At 36.0% G+C, this 16856-nt stretch overlaps 3 protein-coding genes across 4 annotated transcripts in view; 2 read left to right on the forward strand and 1 right to left on the reverse strand.

Annotated features, from left to right (window-relative positions):
• The first annotated feature begins 1753 nt into the window (after positions 1–1753).
• On the forward strand, positions 1754–8248 carry LOC106166379 (microfibril-associated glycoprotein 4). The gene is made up of 4 exons (XM_013544918.2): positions 1754–2149; positions 2475–2677; positions 6638–6785; positions 7048–8248. The coding sequence occupies exons 1-4, from the start codon at positions 1962–1964 to the stop codon at positions 7502–7504; spliced, it is 996 nt and encodes a 331-aa protein (XP_013400372.1). The 5' UTR covers positions 1754–1961; the 3' UTR covers positions 7505–8248.
• On the reverse strand, positions 8249–14206 carry LOC106166378 (SET domain-containing protein 4). Its single transcript, XM_087001194.1, has 10 exons — positions 14197–14206; positions 13542–13699; positions 13170–13256; positions 12693–12819; positions 11418–11844; positions 10943–11117; positions 10454–10538; positions 10201–10281; positions 9703–9811; positions 8249–9244 (listed from the first exon to the last, which is right to left on the reverse strand). Exons 2-10 carry the CDS (start codon positions 13684–13686, stop codon positions 9128–9130), a joined length of 1353 nt encoding a protein of 450 aa, XP_086857320.1. The 5' UTR covers positions 13687–13699; positions 14197–14206; the 3' UTR covers positions 8249–9127.
• Positions 14207–14408: 202 nt separating this feature from the next.
• The window catches only part of LOC106166405 (MORC family CW-type zinc finger protein 3), a 41572-nt gene continuing 39124 nt past the window's right edge, over positions 14409–16856 (forward strand). For both annotated transcript variants that reach the window (XM_013544963.2, XM_013544964.2), the window contains exons 1-4: positions 14409–14535; positions 15922–15994; positions 16285–16417; positions 16634–16851. In XM_013544963.2, the coding sequence (XP_013400417.2) occupies positions 14494–14535; positions 15922–15994; positions 16285–16417; positions 16634–16851 (466 nt within the window). In that variant the 5' untranslated portion in view covers positions 14409–14493. The remainder of the gene's footprint in view (positions 14536–15921; positions 15995–16284; positions 16418–16633; positions 16852–16856) is intronic.

A 16856-nucleotide genomic window follows, 5' to 3' on the forward strand; every position in this document is an offset into this window, starting at 1 on the left:
AATATTATTATAGTCGAGGTATTTATCGCTGCAATGACGAAACAATTAGCTCAGACTAAAATATTTAGCATTTGATTAACCTGAATGAATACGATTTTTTGAGATGATAAATCGCAGAAATCGAACGAGCAGATCCAAACTCCAGGGAATAATACGTTGATTGTGAATGTGTTATGATCTCAACTAGCACACTTTAAAGGAAAGACGTTTCTCAGCACGAATAATGTTTTCACTAAAGTGTTAATCTCAGGAAGTATGCTCTAGTCACTGGCTGCGATTTTTTGTATTTCAAATGATGTAAAGTTTTAACCAGAGACTCTACTTAAGGGTGACATTGAACATAAATCCTGGTAAAATCTATGTTCCCATTGCCTCAATTCTTTTTAACCAAATTGCCCGGCTAACAATATACTTCGGATAACACCGCCTTATTAAACAACAAAAATCAACATTAGAAGACGCGCTTGGGCTGTGTGTTTTGAGTGAATGAATGAATAAAGTGAAACGGACTTGAAAGGAAGGGTATCGAAAGCAAAACAAAAGTTTCCTTTGAAAGAAGGCTAGCTGCTGGATGGTATCTTACTTCCAAACAACGGTTTGTTGCAAATTCGGATTGCATAGGTTTAGCTATTTTACTTCGTGTAGGCCTAGTAGACGATTTCCATGATTAGTTGTGAACCGAACTTAAATAAATTATGTTTATTTCTGTTGAAGAAGATCAAGGAAGACAAGTCATGAATGCAAAACCGATACCCCACAAACCTTCAATATATTGTAGACTAGACATGAAGCTTGATAAATTTACGAAGTTCGCCGTAAAAAAATCACGCCGTGAGCACCGTGGTCTTGGTGGAACTAAATTGACCCAAGTATCATCAAAGGTCAATTGGAAAATTGTTTTATCAGCCGTATTTCAAACGTAACATGGTCCCGATATCAAAGAAGAATGTTCAGCCTTCTGCTCCTAACCTTCGATCTAATTACATTACCAAAGTAAAGACATTGCCTGGAAACCGAATACTTCGCGGTTGTTTTTATTAATTAAGGCCCTTTTCTGTGCGAGGGTCAAGCCTCGAAATGGACACTCGAATGAAGGTAAACCGTATAATTTTATACAATGATTTTCGTAAAACTTTCAAAAAGATGCACGAAAGCGATATTTTTTAGTAATTAGTGATGACTCCCCGTGATCGTGAAGAAGTGTCACGTGCAGGAGTCAGTTTAATTGAAAGTTGAGCGCAAGGCGTAAAAACAAGGTGTGCGGATATCCCTCTTTACAGCCGCAGACATCTTTATTGGATTTACCCGTTTCAGCAGTAGAAGCACAGCGGTGAAGGATATTTAAGCGTACAACTCTCATTGATGGGCTGCATATTGTTTAACTCTTTGTTATGCGCTAAATAAACACTGCTTTAATTGTACTTTATTTTTTGTTTGAAAAAAAATCAGGTTACTTTTATTCAATTCCTCCCTTTTATTTTCTTGTGTTTGAAGGATGAATATATTTCAATAAATATCTTGCCATCCTTCGTAAATGAAACGGTTGGTAGATGGATTGTATTATCTATATACATGCAACCCTTTTTACATGCATCCAGACATGGAAATGATTCAATCTTAGTCTGTTGAAAATGCAGCGAAAGTCTATATATGCAACACGTGTCATGTAAATTCAGTCAGCTCAATGTATAGTGCCGTACGCCCAGCTGGGTTTCACGCCCATGACGAATGGACAGACCTGTTGTATATAATATTACAGCTCTTGGATATATGAACTACTTGAGAAAATGAAACGCGTACGCTGTTCGAGATAGTATTACACTTCGCCGCTCAGTCGGAAATTCATGTCAACATAAACTGAGAACGCTGCGCCACAGTGAGTTTGTCGTGCAGGGAGCTGTAGGCCGAGGTAGTTGGGTCGAACGGGGTTGCTTAAACTTAATGTGATTTCACTAGTAAGAATGGCAGCAATTTGTCTGTTTTTTCTTCTTCTTCTACCAGTTGTTGCCACCCAGTCTTACCTTGATAATAAGCCCAAAATTGACCAGTGCAGTTTTACATTTAATATCCCCGGGCGAGAACTCAAGCCCCAGTGTGAATCCCAGGAACTGGAACAAGCTATTCAAACGTTGGAACAGCAGAATGAGAGGTAAGTACCACATTAATTAGCTCTTTTCAGTTATTCCTTCGCCCAAGTGACCATATATTCGACACTGACGATTTGAGGGTTGTTAAGCACCAACAATTTCATGACGTTTTAAAGGAGAAAAGTTAATAGGGTTGTTTGTGTCGAGTAATTTCAAACCTTTTGAGACAATGCCTACATTTTGAGATATCATTTGTTAAAAACAGTTAAATGTCCTTTAAGTAGGAATAACAACTGACCACAAATTGCTTCTTGCTTTGGTTAATGATTCTACGCGAAAGATAAGAAAAGACAAAGAAAAAATGACAATCTAGGTTACATTTTCTAGATTTAAAGAAGACAATGAAAATCTGCGCCTGGAAATAAATAGCGTTAAGCGGTCCTATGATCAACTCGCCTCGCTCCTGGCAGAGGTAAAAGAACAGACAGACAGATGGAAGGAGGCCATTAGTATGCCAAACTTCAAACCCTTGTTCAAACCAGAGGGAATCGATCCGATCAGGGAAATCTTTCCGGATACAATCAAAGGAGGTGAGCTGTTTTAACTCTTTAACTATTTACAAGTTACAGTCCAGAGTTTGCGGTCAGTTATCAGACTTAATTTAAGGTCAAGCCCTGCATACATCACCGAGGCATATCACTAATGATCAAGTACTTTCTTATAACCGTTCCCCACCCCTTGAACTTCCACCAACACGGAACAAAAAATTCACCATCTGTTTCAACGTCATAAAACCCAGTGAATGTTCCCCCAATTTACAGTTTGGCTGGAAAAAGAACGTTGGATTGAACGTCTGTTAGAAAGAGAAAAATTCAGACGCATTCGATAACATCTGTCAAATAAGTGTTTTTGCTGTATACTTTTACAATTTTACCACGCACTCAAAAGCCAAAAGTTAGATCAGTCTGAATGGCTGTCTGGTTTGGCGCCTACGTAACCACGTAATGTCTTTTTCTACTTTTCTGTAAGTATATCAGTAATAGTGCGGATAGGTAATGAACTGACTTTGTTTTGTATGAGAGACTTCACTATGAACCAATGCCAAGGATATTTTTCGTTCTTGGGTAAGTGTTGAATACAGTCATTAAATAAGACAATCCGCAGACAAGTTTTTGTGTCTTTGCTCATGTATACGCCAGAACAGTCAATATTACATTAGATTTCATATTATGAAACTGGGATGTCAGAAAGTTGAAAATTTAAAAGGAAAGTAATTTTATTATTTTCTTACCCTGCTTAATTATTTGTATCATATTAAATTACTGGTAGCCACATCTCGTAGGAATAGTTTCTGAACGGATTTTATATTATCCGAGGAGAAAATGGGTGAAAACAAAGCATGTAGCTTTCTTTTGAAAAAGCCCAACAATGGAACAAATCATTCCTGAGCAACACGCACACGGAAACTCGTTAAGTAACTGATTGTTCTTAATGATTTTAAAATAAATTTCTTTTGATGGAGATGGTTCCCAACCAGCTTTCATCTCAACATATTAAAAGCATTATTGTTAAATTCCTGAAGCTGTAAACAAGTCCTCTATTTGAGGTGATCAGGACTACAAGCGCTCTCCGTCGATTTTGGTTTGTACAGCCAACAAAAAGTGTTGTGCCAGACAAATCTAATTTATAAAAGTTTAGCCATTTCTCTAACAGGGGTTATAAACTTACTCTGGTGGATTGATTGCTGTCACGTTTCCAGACATTCTGGATAATACACAACACACTTTACTTAATTGAGAACATTTTCATGGTAGTAGGCTCCCAGGAATTCTTTAAGGAAAATTTGTCATTAGTTAAAATCAGATGGGAAAACATTGCAAAAATTACTTCGCTACCAAACTTCAGTTTTTTTTTTTACTTGAACGGACATTTTCCTCAACCTGTGTGCATTTAATGAAGGCTGTTAGTTCTTAAGTGTTAGTGGATCAGCTTTTTTGGCCAATGCTGCATCTGAACGCGCTCTCAATTAAGGCTGCATTAAGTACCTTTTCGACTAAATCATGGCTTTGAGTGCAACATTTGCACGAGGCATGAAAGCCAGTTTTGTCCCTCGATTAATCAACCTGTATGTTGACCGTGCTAGCCGCTATCTCGGGGATCACTAGGAGATTTCAGAGGGAGAACGCCGAGGGGTTGCAAGCACACGCCTATTCCGTTCAAAACGCCTTTTTTAAAGCAGTAACTGTCTCTTATGCGGTTTGTTTCATGATTTACACAGTTTGTATCGCACCTGCTAATGTGAATCTGATTCGAGCCCTGTTTCTATTCGGCCCATGAACAGTTTTCACTGAAACGGCTTCAGACCACTTCTCATTTTTCAAAATATCGCCTTTTAAAAAATCTTTCTAAGCATTGGATATGTTATGAAGAAAGGGAGGAGTCCTCAATAGTATTCAAGTGATGTCATTTAAAGGAATTTAAATGGGTATCAACACGGTACAAATTTACAATTGTTAGACGGTAAAAAAGCACGGAAAAATTCAGTAAAATCTTTCAGCAGATCGCGTAGGCCTATGCATGGTAACAGTTCACCTAAATGATATCAGGGTAGAAGGGGGTTACGCATATAACGACGTGTTGTTATTTTGTGACAGATTCGTAACAGTTGCCATATCAATGACATTTTAAACTTAAAAACATTCTAAGAAATCAAAACACTCAGCAATTTCAAGGTTGCACAAAATGCCAGGTCCTCCAAACCTTGCAAACACGACATCTGAGTCCTGTTGCATCTAATGGAGCCACTTTTTTTTAAAAGAACAGACTATGCATAGACAGATGTCGAATAAGTGTCTCCTCCCAATCGTAACTTGTTTAAATTTTGAATATTTTTCTTTTTAAACTGTATGATGGGCAAAAATTGAATTACAATTCAAGTGAAAGACGTTATACATCAGAACTTTAGATCCACCTGACCTTTTAATCATTGTTGAGACGAGATTGCAATATTTACGCCCACATACTGTAGTTTATAGACATAATCTGAAGAAAGCATACGAACCACCATCTCTAAATGTACTAGTTGCTTCTATTGTATATTCAGATTCTGTTGATATCCCCACCAATTCAACACTTCCTTTGTTATTCTATGCTCAAAACAGCGGAAATAGTGCAGATTTTTTTGTAACCATATATGTTAAAAAGTCATTTTAGATATTCTCAAATGTGAACCAACTTCCCTTCGTCTTGGCCTCTGCCTACCTTTTCTATTTTGGACACTTCACCTTGATAGCATCTGTCAGAAACAAAACATGACTGTTGTGAAAGACATATAAATTTCGGTTCTACCATTGAAAAGTGTGCTGAATTAAAAGAAAGCTCGGATAAGATCTTTTAGCTTTTGATGTTGGTAAGACACGACGAAGTGTCCACATATTAGTGGGTAAATGGCATTTCAACCTAAATTCGGCGCAGTGAATGTATAATTAAAACAAGTCTTGACAGTAGGACAGAGGTGTGAAGCCAGCTGCCAAATGTTTTTGGTGGTAACATTGCAATTAGGACAGGTAGGGCGGAGTCTGGAAAAACGGAAGCCGTTCGTTACAGTAATGGGAGATGTTCCAAATGCAACCAAGTTAGATGAATTTTCATTATGGAGGGGAAAATCCCGTTTCTTGCCGGTTTGAGAATTAGTGGTTAACGTAAAAGTGTTATGACAGGTTTGATCAAATCACGTAAACGATATCTAATTGTAAAATATAGATGTTTGTTTTGTCGATAAAATTACCAGTCTGCCTCAATCAATTCAAACTTCATGTAAGATTATGTTGGTCTCCAATCCCCGCCCAAATTAATTTTTGGCAAATTAGCTCTTACAGCCGACATTCGATGCGGGCGGGAATACACGAGACGCAACTGTTGCCAACAAAGCACAAAAAGCATCCTGTATGATTCAACCTGAAAGTAAACCGTTCACAAACAAATGCTGTATCACCATTTCACTGCCTTTTGGCACGTTCGGTTTAGTCTTATGGCGCGGTTGTGAGAAAAAATGTTCCTATGCAATGGGGGTTGCCATTAGCAGTTTTACTGAGACATGATGCCTGTGTGAACAGTTTCACAGAGAAAGAAATGCGTGTCAGCAAGTCTAACTACGATCCGTTCTTTCACCGCTGGATGCCAAATCAGATGGGCAGTTAAAATTCAAAACATGTTTTATTAATTTTGATATCCATGCACTTGATGGGATTCAGGGGTTTATACGCGCATACAAAAGTCCAGTCTGACTCTAATTTCTATGGCAAAAGGAAACAATTACACTGTATTACAAACACACATACAGGAGGCGGCGGTTGGACTTTTGTCTGCCAGAAAAATACCAGAAAATTAAAATTCTTTGAATCACTTTGCAGAAATAATGTATCGTATATGAAACCGCACTCAGTTTCGGTCCCGCTGAGTTTTTTTTCATTCTGTTAAAAAATTAAATTCTCCTTCCCAAGAACATTTTTTAAAATTAATGACCGTCTGCTTTCACCTTAACGTTACAGACTGCCAATCTGCATTTGACCAGGGAATGAAAAAACCTGGCATATACACATTACAGCCGGAGGATTCCCAATATGGATTCGTAGCTTACTGCGATTCGGGGTGGACTGTACTACAAAGACGATTTGAAGGAAAAGTAGACTTTTACAGGTAATTTGTGCGTTGCATATGGAACTTTTTTCATTATATATACGTAGTCTGCATGAAATTTCTTCTGAATGAATTAAACCTCTACCCTACAAAACACAGATCCTCCTCTCCGTGTGAAGCCGAAACATCTTTTTCGGAGAACGAATGAACCTGAATGAACCGGACGCCACTACGTAAATTTGCTTCTGTGCCTTGGACGGGCCTAGGAATGATGCCTTTTTCCGGAATGGTACATGCATTTTAATTTTTATTTCTGTTTCAGAGACTATGGCGACTACCTTGCTGGTTTTGGAAACGTTTCTGGTGAATACTGGATTGGTCTGGAAGCCATGCACATGTTGACCGCCGCACGGCCAATGAAATTACGTGTGGAAGCTCAGGCGTCGTTCGGAAAGTGGTACTATGCCGAATACGACAATTTTAAGATAGAAGACGAGGCAAACCACTTCCGTATCTCTGTTGGAACCCTATCCGACACCAACTACAAAGATGGGCTAGAACCGTACGATGGCCTGGAATTCTCCACCTTGGACAAGGATTATGATTCGTGGTATTATGGGAGCTGTGCCGGTCTCTATAGAGGGGGATGGTGGTTTGGAAATTGCGGCGGCAATATAAATCTGCCCCACGGTAAGGGACCTGGAAGAATGGAGTGGGCCGACGTAAATGTGGTTAAATCCCTAATGAAAATCAGACCCTTGGAAAGTACTAGAGGATAGATCTAAATCTGAACAGAAATAAATTATGAAGTTCAGAATCACTTCGATATTAGAGTGCAAAAGTATGCGGATATGCCAGTGAGTATTTGCTTTGATCTTTCTGAAATGGCACAATGGATTTAATGGATTTTGGTTGCTTTTGTTCGTTTCCTAGGCTTTAAAAATGCTTCATAGTGAACACAAAACCGATCAGTGTTTGTGGCGATATCATGTTCTGACATACCATGAAAAAATGGTAATGTCATAGTTATGATAAGCATTATGGTGGATAAGTTGGTAGGCCTGTTGCGCGCACATTTTAGAACGTTTAAAAAGGGCCCTTTTTACGTCAAGAGATTTTGAAAGGCACATTTTGGAACGTTAAAAAATATCCCTTTTTATGCCAACAGATTGTTTTGTTGGGCAGCCACTAATGTTTCCCAACGTACATCGTTTGCAATTCTAACATCAAGTCTGACGTTTTGCTGTATTGGTTTCCACTTTACCAGTAAGAAAATACCGCAAACGAAAGCGAGAGAAGTGCAATACTAATTCGAGAAAAATTGGAATAGTCCCGTTAATTCCAGTGTAAACAATTCAATTTTTTGTTCAACTTAGATTACCACCTCAGTTGCCTAAAACAGAAATTAACGGTGTATCCATGCTGACTGAAGGTGTGGAATTCACCACATAGTCTGTAATTAGGGGAAGGTGTCTACTTCACCGAGGGCACCATTCTGGTTTTAATAAAATAATTACACAAAATTTCTGGGTTGTTTGTATTATTAGCTGTTCATTCACAAGTTAATGGAACTTGGTAGAGTCCTCACAAATACAATTACCAATTGAACCCCTCTTTACATAAAATAACTAACAATCTGGATAATATTTAAATATATATATATTAAAAATAAGAAAAAACTGTTGACATCAAAGATGGCACACATACAAACTTAAAGCAAATTAAAACATAATCGATGATGTTTAGGCAAGTTAAAAGTTGAGAAACTTAAAATATTAACCATTTTTCCTCTCAACAACCAGTGACTAAAACAGAGAATGATACAGAAATGTCTCCCTTTATCACAAAATGACATACAACATTAAAGTAATAAGCAAAGTGCATAAAATCAGTTTAACTGCATTTTTTTAGAAACTGAAATGACCAGGTGGTTTGACAGTTATGGGGTGAACAAATGTGTCAGACACCGACAAAGACACACGGATAAAGATTATCAGAATACATTTATATTGACTGTACAGGGCTGTAGCCTCCGGGGGGGCAGGGGGGGCAGTTGCCCCCCCTGGAAATGGAATTTTCCACACCGTGGTAGGGGGACACCCCCTCCCCCCTCGGGGGCTTTGCCCCCTCGTATCCGCTTACTGCCCCCCCTGGCATTTTGCTCAGGCTACGGCCCTGCTGTAAATAATAAAGTTCAAATGAAAAATCTTAAGAAATCTAGATATAAGTGGCATTTCTGAATGTCGGTACTTTGACTAATTTGGTAACAAAAATAAAATGCACCTCACTTTGAAAACAAAGATGTACCAAATCGTAACATCCCAACGAACATCAAGCTTGCTCAAATCCTTACAAGCTGTAAAACTGATATGACATTCTGATTTCTATGTGAATGGTTCCATTCATCCTGACTGTAAAGCATCCAGTGTTTGATTTATTATTTCTTTTTCCTGTAAAGTCAGTGTCATACACATCTGTTGATTTAAAGAAAGTTCAAAATTTGGGCAACACTGCTCATCCTGGAAAAAGAAAAAAAATAATAATACATAAAAATTGAAAGAGTGAGAAAATTAAACATACTGTGTAATAATGAATTTGTCTGACTCAGTCCTCATTTGCGTAGGTTAAAAAAAATGTTATGGTGACCCACAAATGGAAGCAGACAACCATTTTTTTAAATGCCTGTAAAACCTCTCATTGGTGGGTAAGCCTTTAGGCAACCCTATTGCTGTTTTCGTACACAAATTAACTTCTTGACTGGATCAAGTTGACACTTAAATTTTATGGCAATGTTAAAACAGTTTACCCCACTAAGGACAAGGAGTATATATAAGTAACAACACATGGATCAACATTTACAGTAGAGATATGAATATAGAACAGACCAAGAAAATGTGATGAAGACAAAATAAGCATCACATTTAACAGAGAGAACAGAGGTAATAGACCACACACTATGGGGGTTTCTTTACATTACCTTAGTAGGGTACTGCTGCAAGGCCCAATTTAAAAGACTAATGGCAAAATCCCTAACTATTAGTGTCAGATTTGTGCTTTCTTCAAATAATATCCTTTTCCATTCTTCCCTAGAGTAAGAACAACTATGCTGTTACACAAGTTCACATAACTTAGGTTATCAGCTTCTTTAACAACATAGTACAAGTTAGACTCACTTTCATGTATGAATAATCTAAACCACAAACAGCTCCACAGGCAGTTAAATTTTGATCAGTTAAGTTTCTACAATGTCAGCAATTTCATCACACAAACTATAACACTGTTTTGTTTGAGATGACATGTAGATAAATATATAGATATCTTATCTCTCTGTGATGATATTCTTCAACATGGAGATAATAGATAACCCAAAGGCTCCTCACATATCAAATTAGCAACTGAGAAGGGGAAATAGTACAGAGATACCTCACACAATGAAAAGAATGGACATACTGCACAACTAACACAATTCACTCACAAGCATGGACTTGGGGAAGAAAGGATCTGTAAAGTTTTAATCAGATTCCATGATAAACCATCTTCTAAACAGGATAAGTCACTGAAATTCAACAGAAACACTTATTATATATTTGTACATTTAATCTTACGTACAGTGAAATCTTAAACCTTTCAAATAGATGATGATATAAAACGAACTAAAAGTTTTGATGCAAAACAGTATGCTAGCTGGTCAGAAAATTAATTTATACCACTAATGGCAACTTCCTCACCTTTGCAACTTATGTTCTCTAATAAAATCCAACTTTTTATCAGAGGAGTTGATGGAACTGAACATAGGATTGCTTTTTATTTGATCTGCAAGTAAAAAAAATGTACTGTCTGTGATAACTAGTAAACAAAAAACTCTCACATGCAAAAATAAATTACATTAACCAAGGAATCCTTGATTAAAAAAATTGATGATTTCAATATTCTCTACTGATCATTATCCAGAATGAAAAATATACTAATCACTTATACAATTTTAACCTTAACATTTATTTAAAGAACAGTATAATTGTCTTCCTTCTTCACTTTCAACCCTTCCTAAGGTTTTCCAAGGTTTTGTTTACACTGTGTTCAACAGATGGTACCAGAACACAAATCAATATGAAGAAATATGGAGAGTTCAGAAGCTTCAAAACATCTTTCAATATTTTGAACTATTGTTACTTTATATCAAATACCATATGCAGCTCTCCTGCCTATCTTATACAAACCTAAGTCAAACTGAACAGCATTGTGACAATTTGATGGTAAGACAAAACCATACTCAACCAGCAGTCTTGTATTATTATGTGGTCCGTAGTTAATATACACTTGCTGATATTTACTATATGCAGTCCAGGTGATGATTTCATAGCGTTTTGTATCATAATTATACCCTGCATCTACCTGGAATCAAGGAGAAAGAAGTAGTAACTCATCTGAACACACAAACTTTATAAATGAGATGGAAAAAATACAGACATAATTCATTTGAAATTCATCAATTAAAATATTGTAGGAAAATCATATGAAATAAACTAGTAACTTTTTTGGGTTTTTTTTACTGCAGCCAGAAAAAGTAGAGCAAACTACCTTTGGGAAATGTATCTGCTAATTACAAATAACAAGACAAGTATATTGTTAGCTTGAGCACAGAATGTGCTAAATGATGCTAAGTACAAACAATCCTTTATGTTCTACATGTACCTTAGCATCCACAGAATGGTTTAACAAATCCAGATATGGTGCTAAAGCATAGTGGTCAATTTCATTAGACAAAAATTGACATCTAGGTTGGAGCATGTATACTGATCTTGTATTAACTACACACCAAGCCCAGCGGAAATGTTCATAGCTAAATGTTTCTGCCAATTTTTGATGGCTTTTTATAATATTTGACATAAATTCTTTTAACTCCAGGTACTGCCTTGTAACTGTCTGAATTTGTTCCATAGCGGCTTGTCTAGCTCTTGTTGGCAACCACTGAAGTTCTTCTTGTGAATAGTACACTGGTGTGGTAAAGTCAGTGGGTAAAACTTGGATATAAGGATGCCAAAATGAGTCCACTCCTTTCAGCTGTTCATTAATTAAGTAAATGCACAGAGCTAGTAGAGGTGAAAGTCTTGGTATGTATCTGGAAAAAAATATGTTTATGGAGAGGTTTTCATTCAAAACCTAGGCTGAGAGGTAAATAGAGGGTGCCCCCCCCCCCCACCAAAAAAAAAAAAAAAAAAAAAAACCATAAAATTTTTAATAAATCCTATAAAGGTCCATCAAATTTCAAGAAATTTGCTGGACTTTCACTTCAATATGTGCACGATTATTACCCAAAGTTTCAGTTTTCTTGGTTGCTTTGCATAAAAGTTCTTTTTAAAAATATGCTCAAAATGGCTTCCTAGGCATTGGAAACACACTTGCACGTGTTGCGAAAAATTGTCTATTTCTCAAACACATTTCTCCATTGGGATTTCACTGATATTTGCTGTGATTGCTCCCCACAGTTCACCAATCATATGAGGGTTGTTCTGGTACACTTTATCTTTGAGATACCCCACAGAAAATAATCTGGGGGAGGTTCAAGTCCAGTGAATGCCGTGCTCACTCAATATCACACTTCCTGCTGATCAGTCTCTCCTAAAATCGCTATGTGGCAGTGCTGAGGAAGTTTTGGACATCACTGGAACGATTTAGAGGGATAGATCAAGATGGACAGTGTTTCCAGCAAGATTGGGCCACTCCCACACATCAGATGACTCCCTAGCCTGAGAGAGCGATTTCAGTAGCAAAATTTGATGGACCTTTGTAGGTTTTATTAAAATTTTTATGGGTTCTGTTTTTTTGGGGGGGTCACCCTGTTAACTGTTTTAGTAGTCCTCATCGTTAATTTATATTCATGTCAAGAACTCCCTAAGGTAATGAATAATATTATTAATCTATATCAATTTTTTAAAATGAGGAAAAATAAAAAGCACCGAATCTTACCTCTGTATGTCAGCACCCAGATCACTTGCCATCACAGTCTGAGAAGTAATCAACAGTCTCCCAGGAAGTGAAATAATACATTTTCCAGACGGGATACTGTTCAAGGTCAGCAAACCTCTTCCAGTATCTAAAAAAATGAATAAATGAATTTTAAAAAAAATCTGTTAGCCAAATCTCAATGAAAACCTGACATTCAAAAAAACTTGAATTACACTCATATAGTTGCTATGTATCTCATTATGGATAATCAGACCTTCAACAGCTTAAACAGCAGAATTTCAAATATGATAAAAGGTGGAGTTTAACATATAAAACAAGGCAGTAATTAAAGCTGTTAATGGAAGGACATACCAAACGCAAACATGATAGAAGCATTGACATCAAACCTGTCTAAAAATACTGAATAGTGTACAAAATATGTTTTTAAAAATAAATTTTGTACAATATTGCATAATGATTTAAGGCATGATCACCGACATTTTTTATAATGTACTACTGTTACTGTGGATAACAGGAAATGCATCAGGCACAGGACATCAGACCCTTGGGAATCGAAATTCTCACCTTGAAAATGCCAATATAAAAATCTTCATAACTTCTGAGAAAAAAATCCAATCAGAATGGTTTTGGAATGTTCTTAAGAATGAATCCTGTAAGTCTATGTTGCATCTGTCCATTAAATTTGACACTTAAGTTCTGCCAGCACATGAATCCTTTCAACCTGCCATTTCACCGAAAAAGTAAAATGGCCTGGTTTTTTCAGTCTGAGATTCTATCAAAAAATGTCAAGACATGGGTATTTTAAAATTTTTTATTCGGCAAAAAAGCATTAAATATAAAACTACCTACCATGAAATTCAGCTGGCTGAAGTTTCCTACACCTAAAACCGTTACTTTTTAACCACTTAAACAGTAATACATAATTTAAACTAACAGAGTGTTTTGATGCAGGCCTCTGTTTCTTCATATTTCTTTGTCTCCAAGTTCGGCCCATAACTTCAGTAGATCTGTAAAAAATGCATGGCTTATCTATAGAAGATTAATAGATAAATTCCTCTTGAAGTATATGACAAAATTTAATATCTGACCTACATGTCTTTGTGCCAGATTATTTTTCCTTTTAGAATTATAAAATATAATTAAAATAAATAAATAAATAAAAAGAAATGAAAATATAATCTTTCTGAGTATTTTATTTTATTTATTTATTTATTTTTTGAGGGGGGTATTTTGTATTCATTTCATTGTTTTCCCCTTTGCACAATTTCATAATTAATCTGAATTAAATAAAGGTCAGAAAAATAGTCATGGTACAATGTAGTTTCATAATTATAAGTAATACAAAGGAGTTGGTTGAGCAGCTTTACATGCAAGTGAGGCAATGTATCAGAATACTGGTGCAACTTTCATTTTAAAATTTGGGCTCCGACTCCAAGTGAAGTGTGAACAGTGTAAAATGTAGAACAGCACATTAGCACAAGTTCCACAACATGTCCAAACCTACCTGTCACAAACTGAACTACGCATGTATTGCAAGTTTAGTTTCAATGACGAATTGTATAATCATAGACAATCTGTCATAAAGTCATACAATAGGCAATCTGCCAAATAATTCTTTTGAATAAGTATTTAAAATATAAAACGCATGCTATTAACTCTTAAAAGTTATTTTGTGTATTTTAAAAATGTAAAACTTATATTTACCAAGATTTTATATGACGAGAACTCTCCATATTTTAACCTCGCTTGTGATACCACAGAAGCCCATGTACACTCATGTCGAGGCCTGCGTATAATCCTTATGGAGGGAATCGCGATGGAGAACGGGGTTCGTCTATCAAAGGTAAATGTTGCGTTTTCCTTTCACACAATGTATGCATGAATTTTGTTTGCAAGAAAATACACTGGTTATTAACATTTTAAAAAAGGACAATTTTAAACCAAGAAGAATGAAATAAATTCGGATATCGAGGAAATAATGAACAAAAATGAACACCCTGTTGTAATTTCAATCAATATAGAAGTAGTTAGAAATAGTAGTAGTAAACATTGTGTCAATCATTATCTAATTTATTCTGTCGGTGAATAGCTACTCAGGAAATGTTTGTACTTTCATTCTTTCCGACATTAAATAAACTTTATTTTATTGTATTGTATTGTAACATTGCTACTACATGTACTAGCTGTCAAGACTCAAGTGTCATCTTGTTTGGTTGTCTTCACCAAATCTGTGCATCGATGGTGCATAGTCATATCAGCATAGTTTCAAGCAGGACATTATCATGACGACGTTCTCTTTAGAGTCTAGCAGGTTCTTTTAGTATATATTGTATATAAAATATACAATATATCCAAAGCCATTTATATGCATGTGATACTGGTAAATAGCAAAAAAACTACTTATTTTTCCCAATATAGATTTTATAAGTGATATTACCCCTCAAATGTAAGTGCTTGATGTTGATATTTCCTTGTGAAATATGAGGAAGACATGATTCATTTAGAAACAAGACATAATATTTGTAATGGTGAGAGCGTTGAATCCAAGTGCTCAGATTTATCAGAAGGAGAAAATTGTTTATTTTTCTCAAAGAAAAATACATTTGGTGCAAAAATCATCCATAGAATACCTTTAATACATGTATTACGGTGATGGCATGAAATTAAACCTGTAAATAATTGATAATCCTCTTTTTGTTTATTCATTTGATAAGGTATCTTATTCCTAAATATAAAGTCTAATCAAGTTTTTTTGTGACAAAATAATGATAGGGTTGTGATTGATGATGAATTCATGACTTTATATGTAGTATATTTACCCCCTCCCCCCCACATCAATACTTCTCTACATGATAGATTCACCCTGGTAAAAACGTGACATTCAACACCTTTTTCAGAATAACCTTTCTGGGACCCAAAAGTGCCAAAAAGATTTCAATTATCATTATAAAACAACTCAGCAGATAGGACCTAAGATCAATTTTTAATTTTATTTTGATGAGAGGGAGTAATGGTGGGCATGGGGAAGTATAATGAAAGAAGTGCCCATTGGTGCATGTGATATCATAATTTTACTAGAGGAAGTAATGATGTGGGGAATGATGATGTGGTGGGGCAAAGATGTGACCCTGTTCAATATATCATATTTAAAACAGCTTCACATCATATGATTTGGGGGGATAAACAATAAGATAAACCTATGCCAATTCCATTTTGTTCATTGTTTCAGACAAGCCCAAGTTTTTTACATGCAAACTCCACAAGCCACACCTGGATATTTTCAGCTATAGCTGAGCTTATAGGTACACTGAATAAGAGAATTAATGCAAAATTATTTACTGTAATACAGTCACAATGTTTGAATAAAGTTTACTTGTGTGTTTTGTGTGTCAAATCCATTTTAAAATAGAAAGTTGCTGATTTGAAAAACAGTATAAGTGCCATCTAATATGTTTGTTGTGTGGAGTCTTATTTAAGCTGCCAAAGAAAATCGGAAGCAAAAGATTACATTGGTTTTCAATGCCATAAGTTTAGAATTGCAACATGTAATTAAAATCCCCCATGAAATGAATTTGTCATCTTCTATTCGTAGATAATGCTTATGATCCAGACTGCAATGCCTCACAGTTGCGGATAGACAAGAGAATAATAAGCCAAAAAGACTGCCTCATTTTTACTGACAATGGAAATGGCATGAATCCTGACAAATTACACAAAATGCTTTCGTGCGTATTTTCTTCTCTTGAATTGAGCTAATTTAGATTATCACTTTGTGTAGTGTTTAAACACCCTGGGAAAACTAAATGTTCACACAGGTCTAAAATGCATAACATAAATTGATTCTAACAAGTAAAGTCTTTTATAACCTTGTTAGATTTTATGGAAATTTTCAAATAACATTTTCCTTTATTAATAAGTCTTTTTCCTTCTCTTATATTTAGATTTGGTTTTTGTGAGAAAGTAGAAATCAATGGCCACAAACCTGTAGGTCATTATGGCAATGGTTTCAAGTCGGGCAGCATGAGACTGGGTAGAGATGCCATTGTCTTCACCAAACAAGAGGACACTATTAGTGTTGGCTTTCTCTCCCAAACATTTCTGGAAATGACCAATGCAGAAACTGTGCTGACACCAATAGTAACATGGGATTCTAAAAGTCGTAAG

This window comes from Lingula anatina, chromosome 1 (assembly GCF_051362555.1).
Source record: "Lingula anatina isolate TDL-2025a chromosome 1, LinAna3.0, whole genome shotgun sequence".
Taxonomy (NCBI): domain Eukaryota; kingdom Metazoa; phylum Brachiopoda; class Lingulata; order Lingulida; family Lingulidae; genus Lingula; species Lingula anatina.

Bases quoted from the DNA above. Each gene is read 5' to 3' on its own strand.
- LOC106166379 (XM_013544918.2), top strand. From the start codon at position 1,962: ATGGCAGCAATTTGTCTGTTTTTTCTTCTTCTTCTACCAGTTGTTGCC. The intron at 2,678-6,637 runs GTGAGCTGTTTT...TTAACGTTACAG, and splicing joins TCCGGATACAATCAAAGGAG to ACTGCCAATCTGCATTTGAC. The intron at 6,786-7,047 runs GTAATTTGTGCG...TTTCTGTTTCAG, and splicing joins GGAAAAGTAGACTTTTACAG to AGACTATGGCGACTACCTTG.
- LOC106166378 (XM_087001194.1), bottom strand. From the start codon at position 13,686: ATGGGCCGAACTTGGAGACAAAGAAATATGAAGAAACAGAGGCCTGCA. The intron at 11,845-12,692 runs GTAAGATTCGGT...ATTTTTTTCCAG, and splicing joins CTGGGTGCTGACATACAGAG to ATACATACCAAGACTTTCAC. The intron at 9,245-9,702 runs GTAATGTAAAGA...TTCTTTTTCCAG, and splicing joins TGCAGCAGTACCCTACTAAG to GATGAGCAGTGTTGCCCAAA.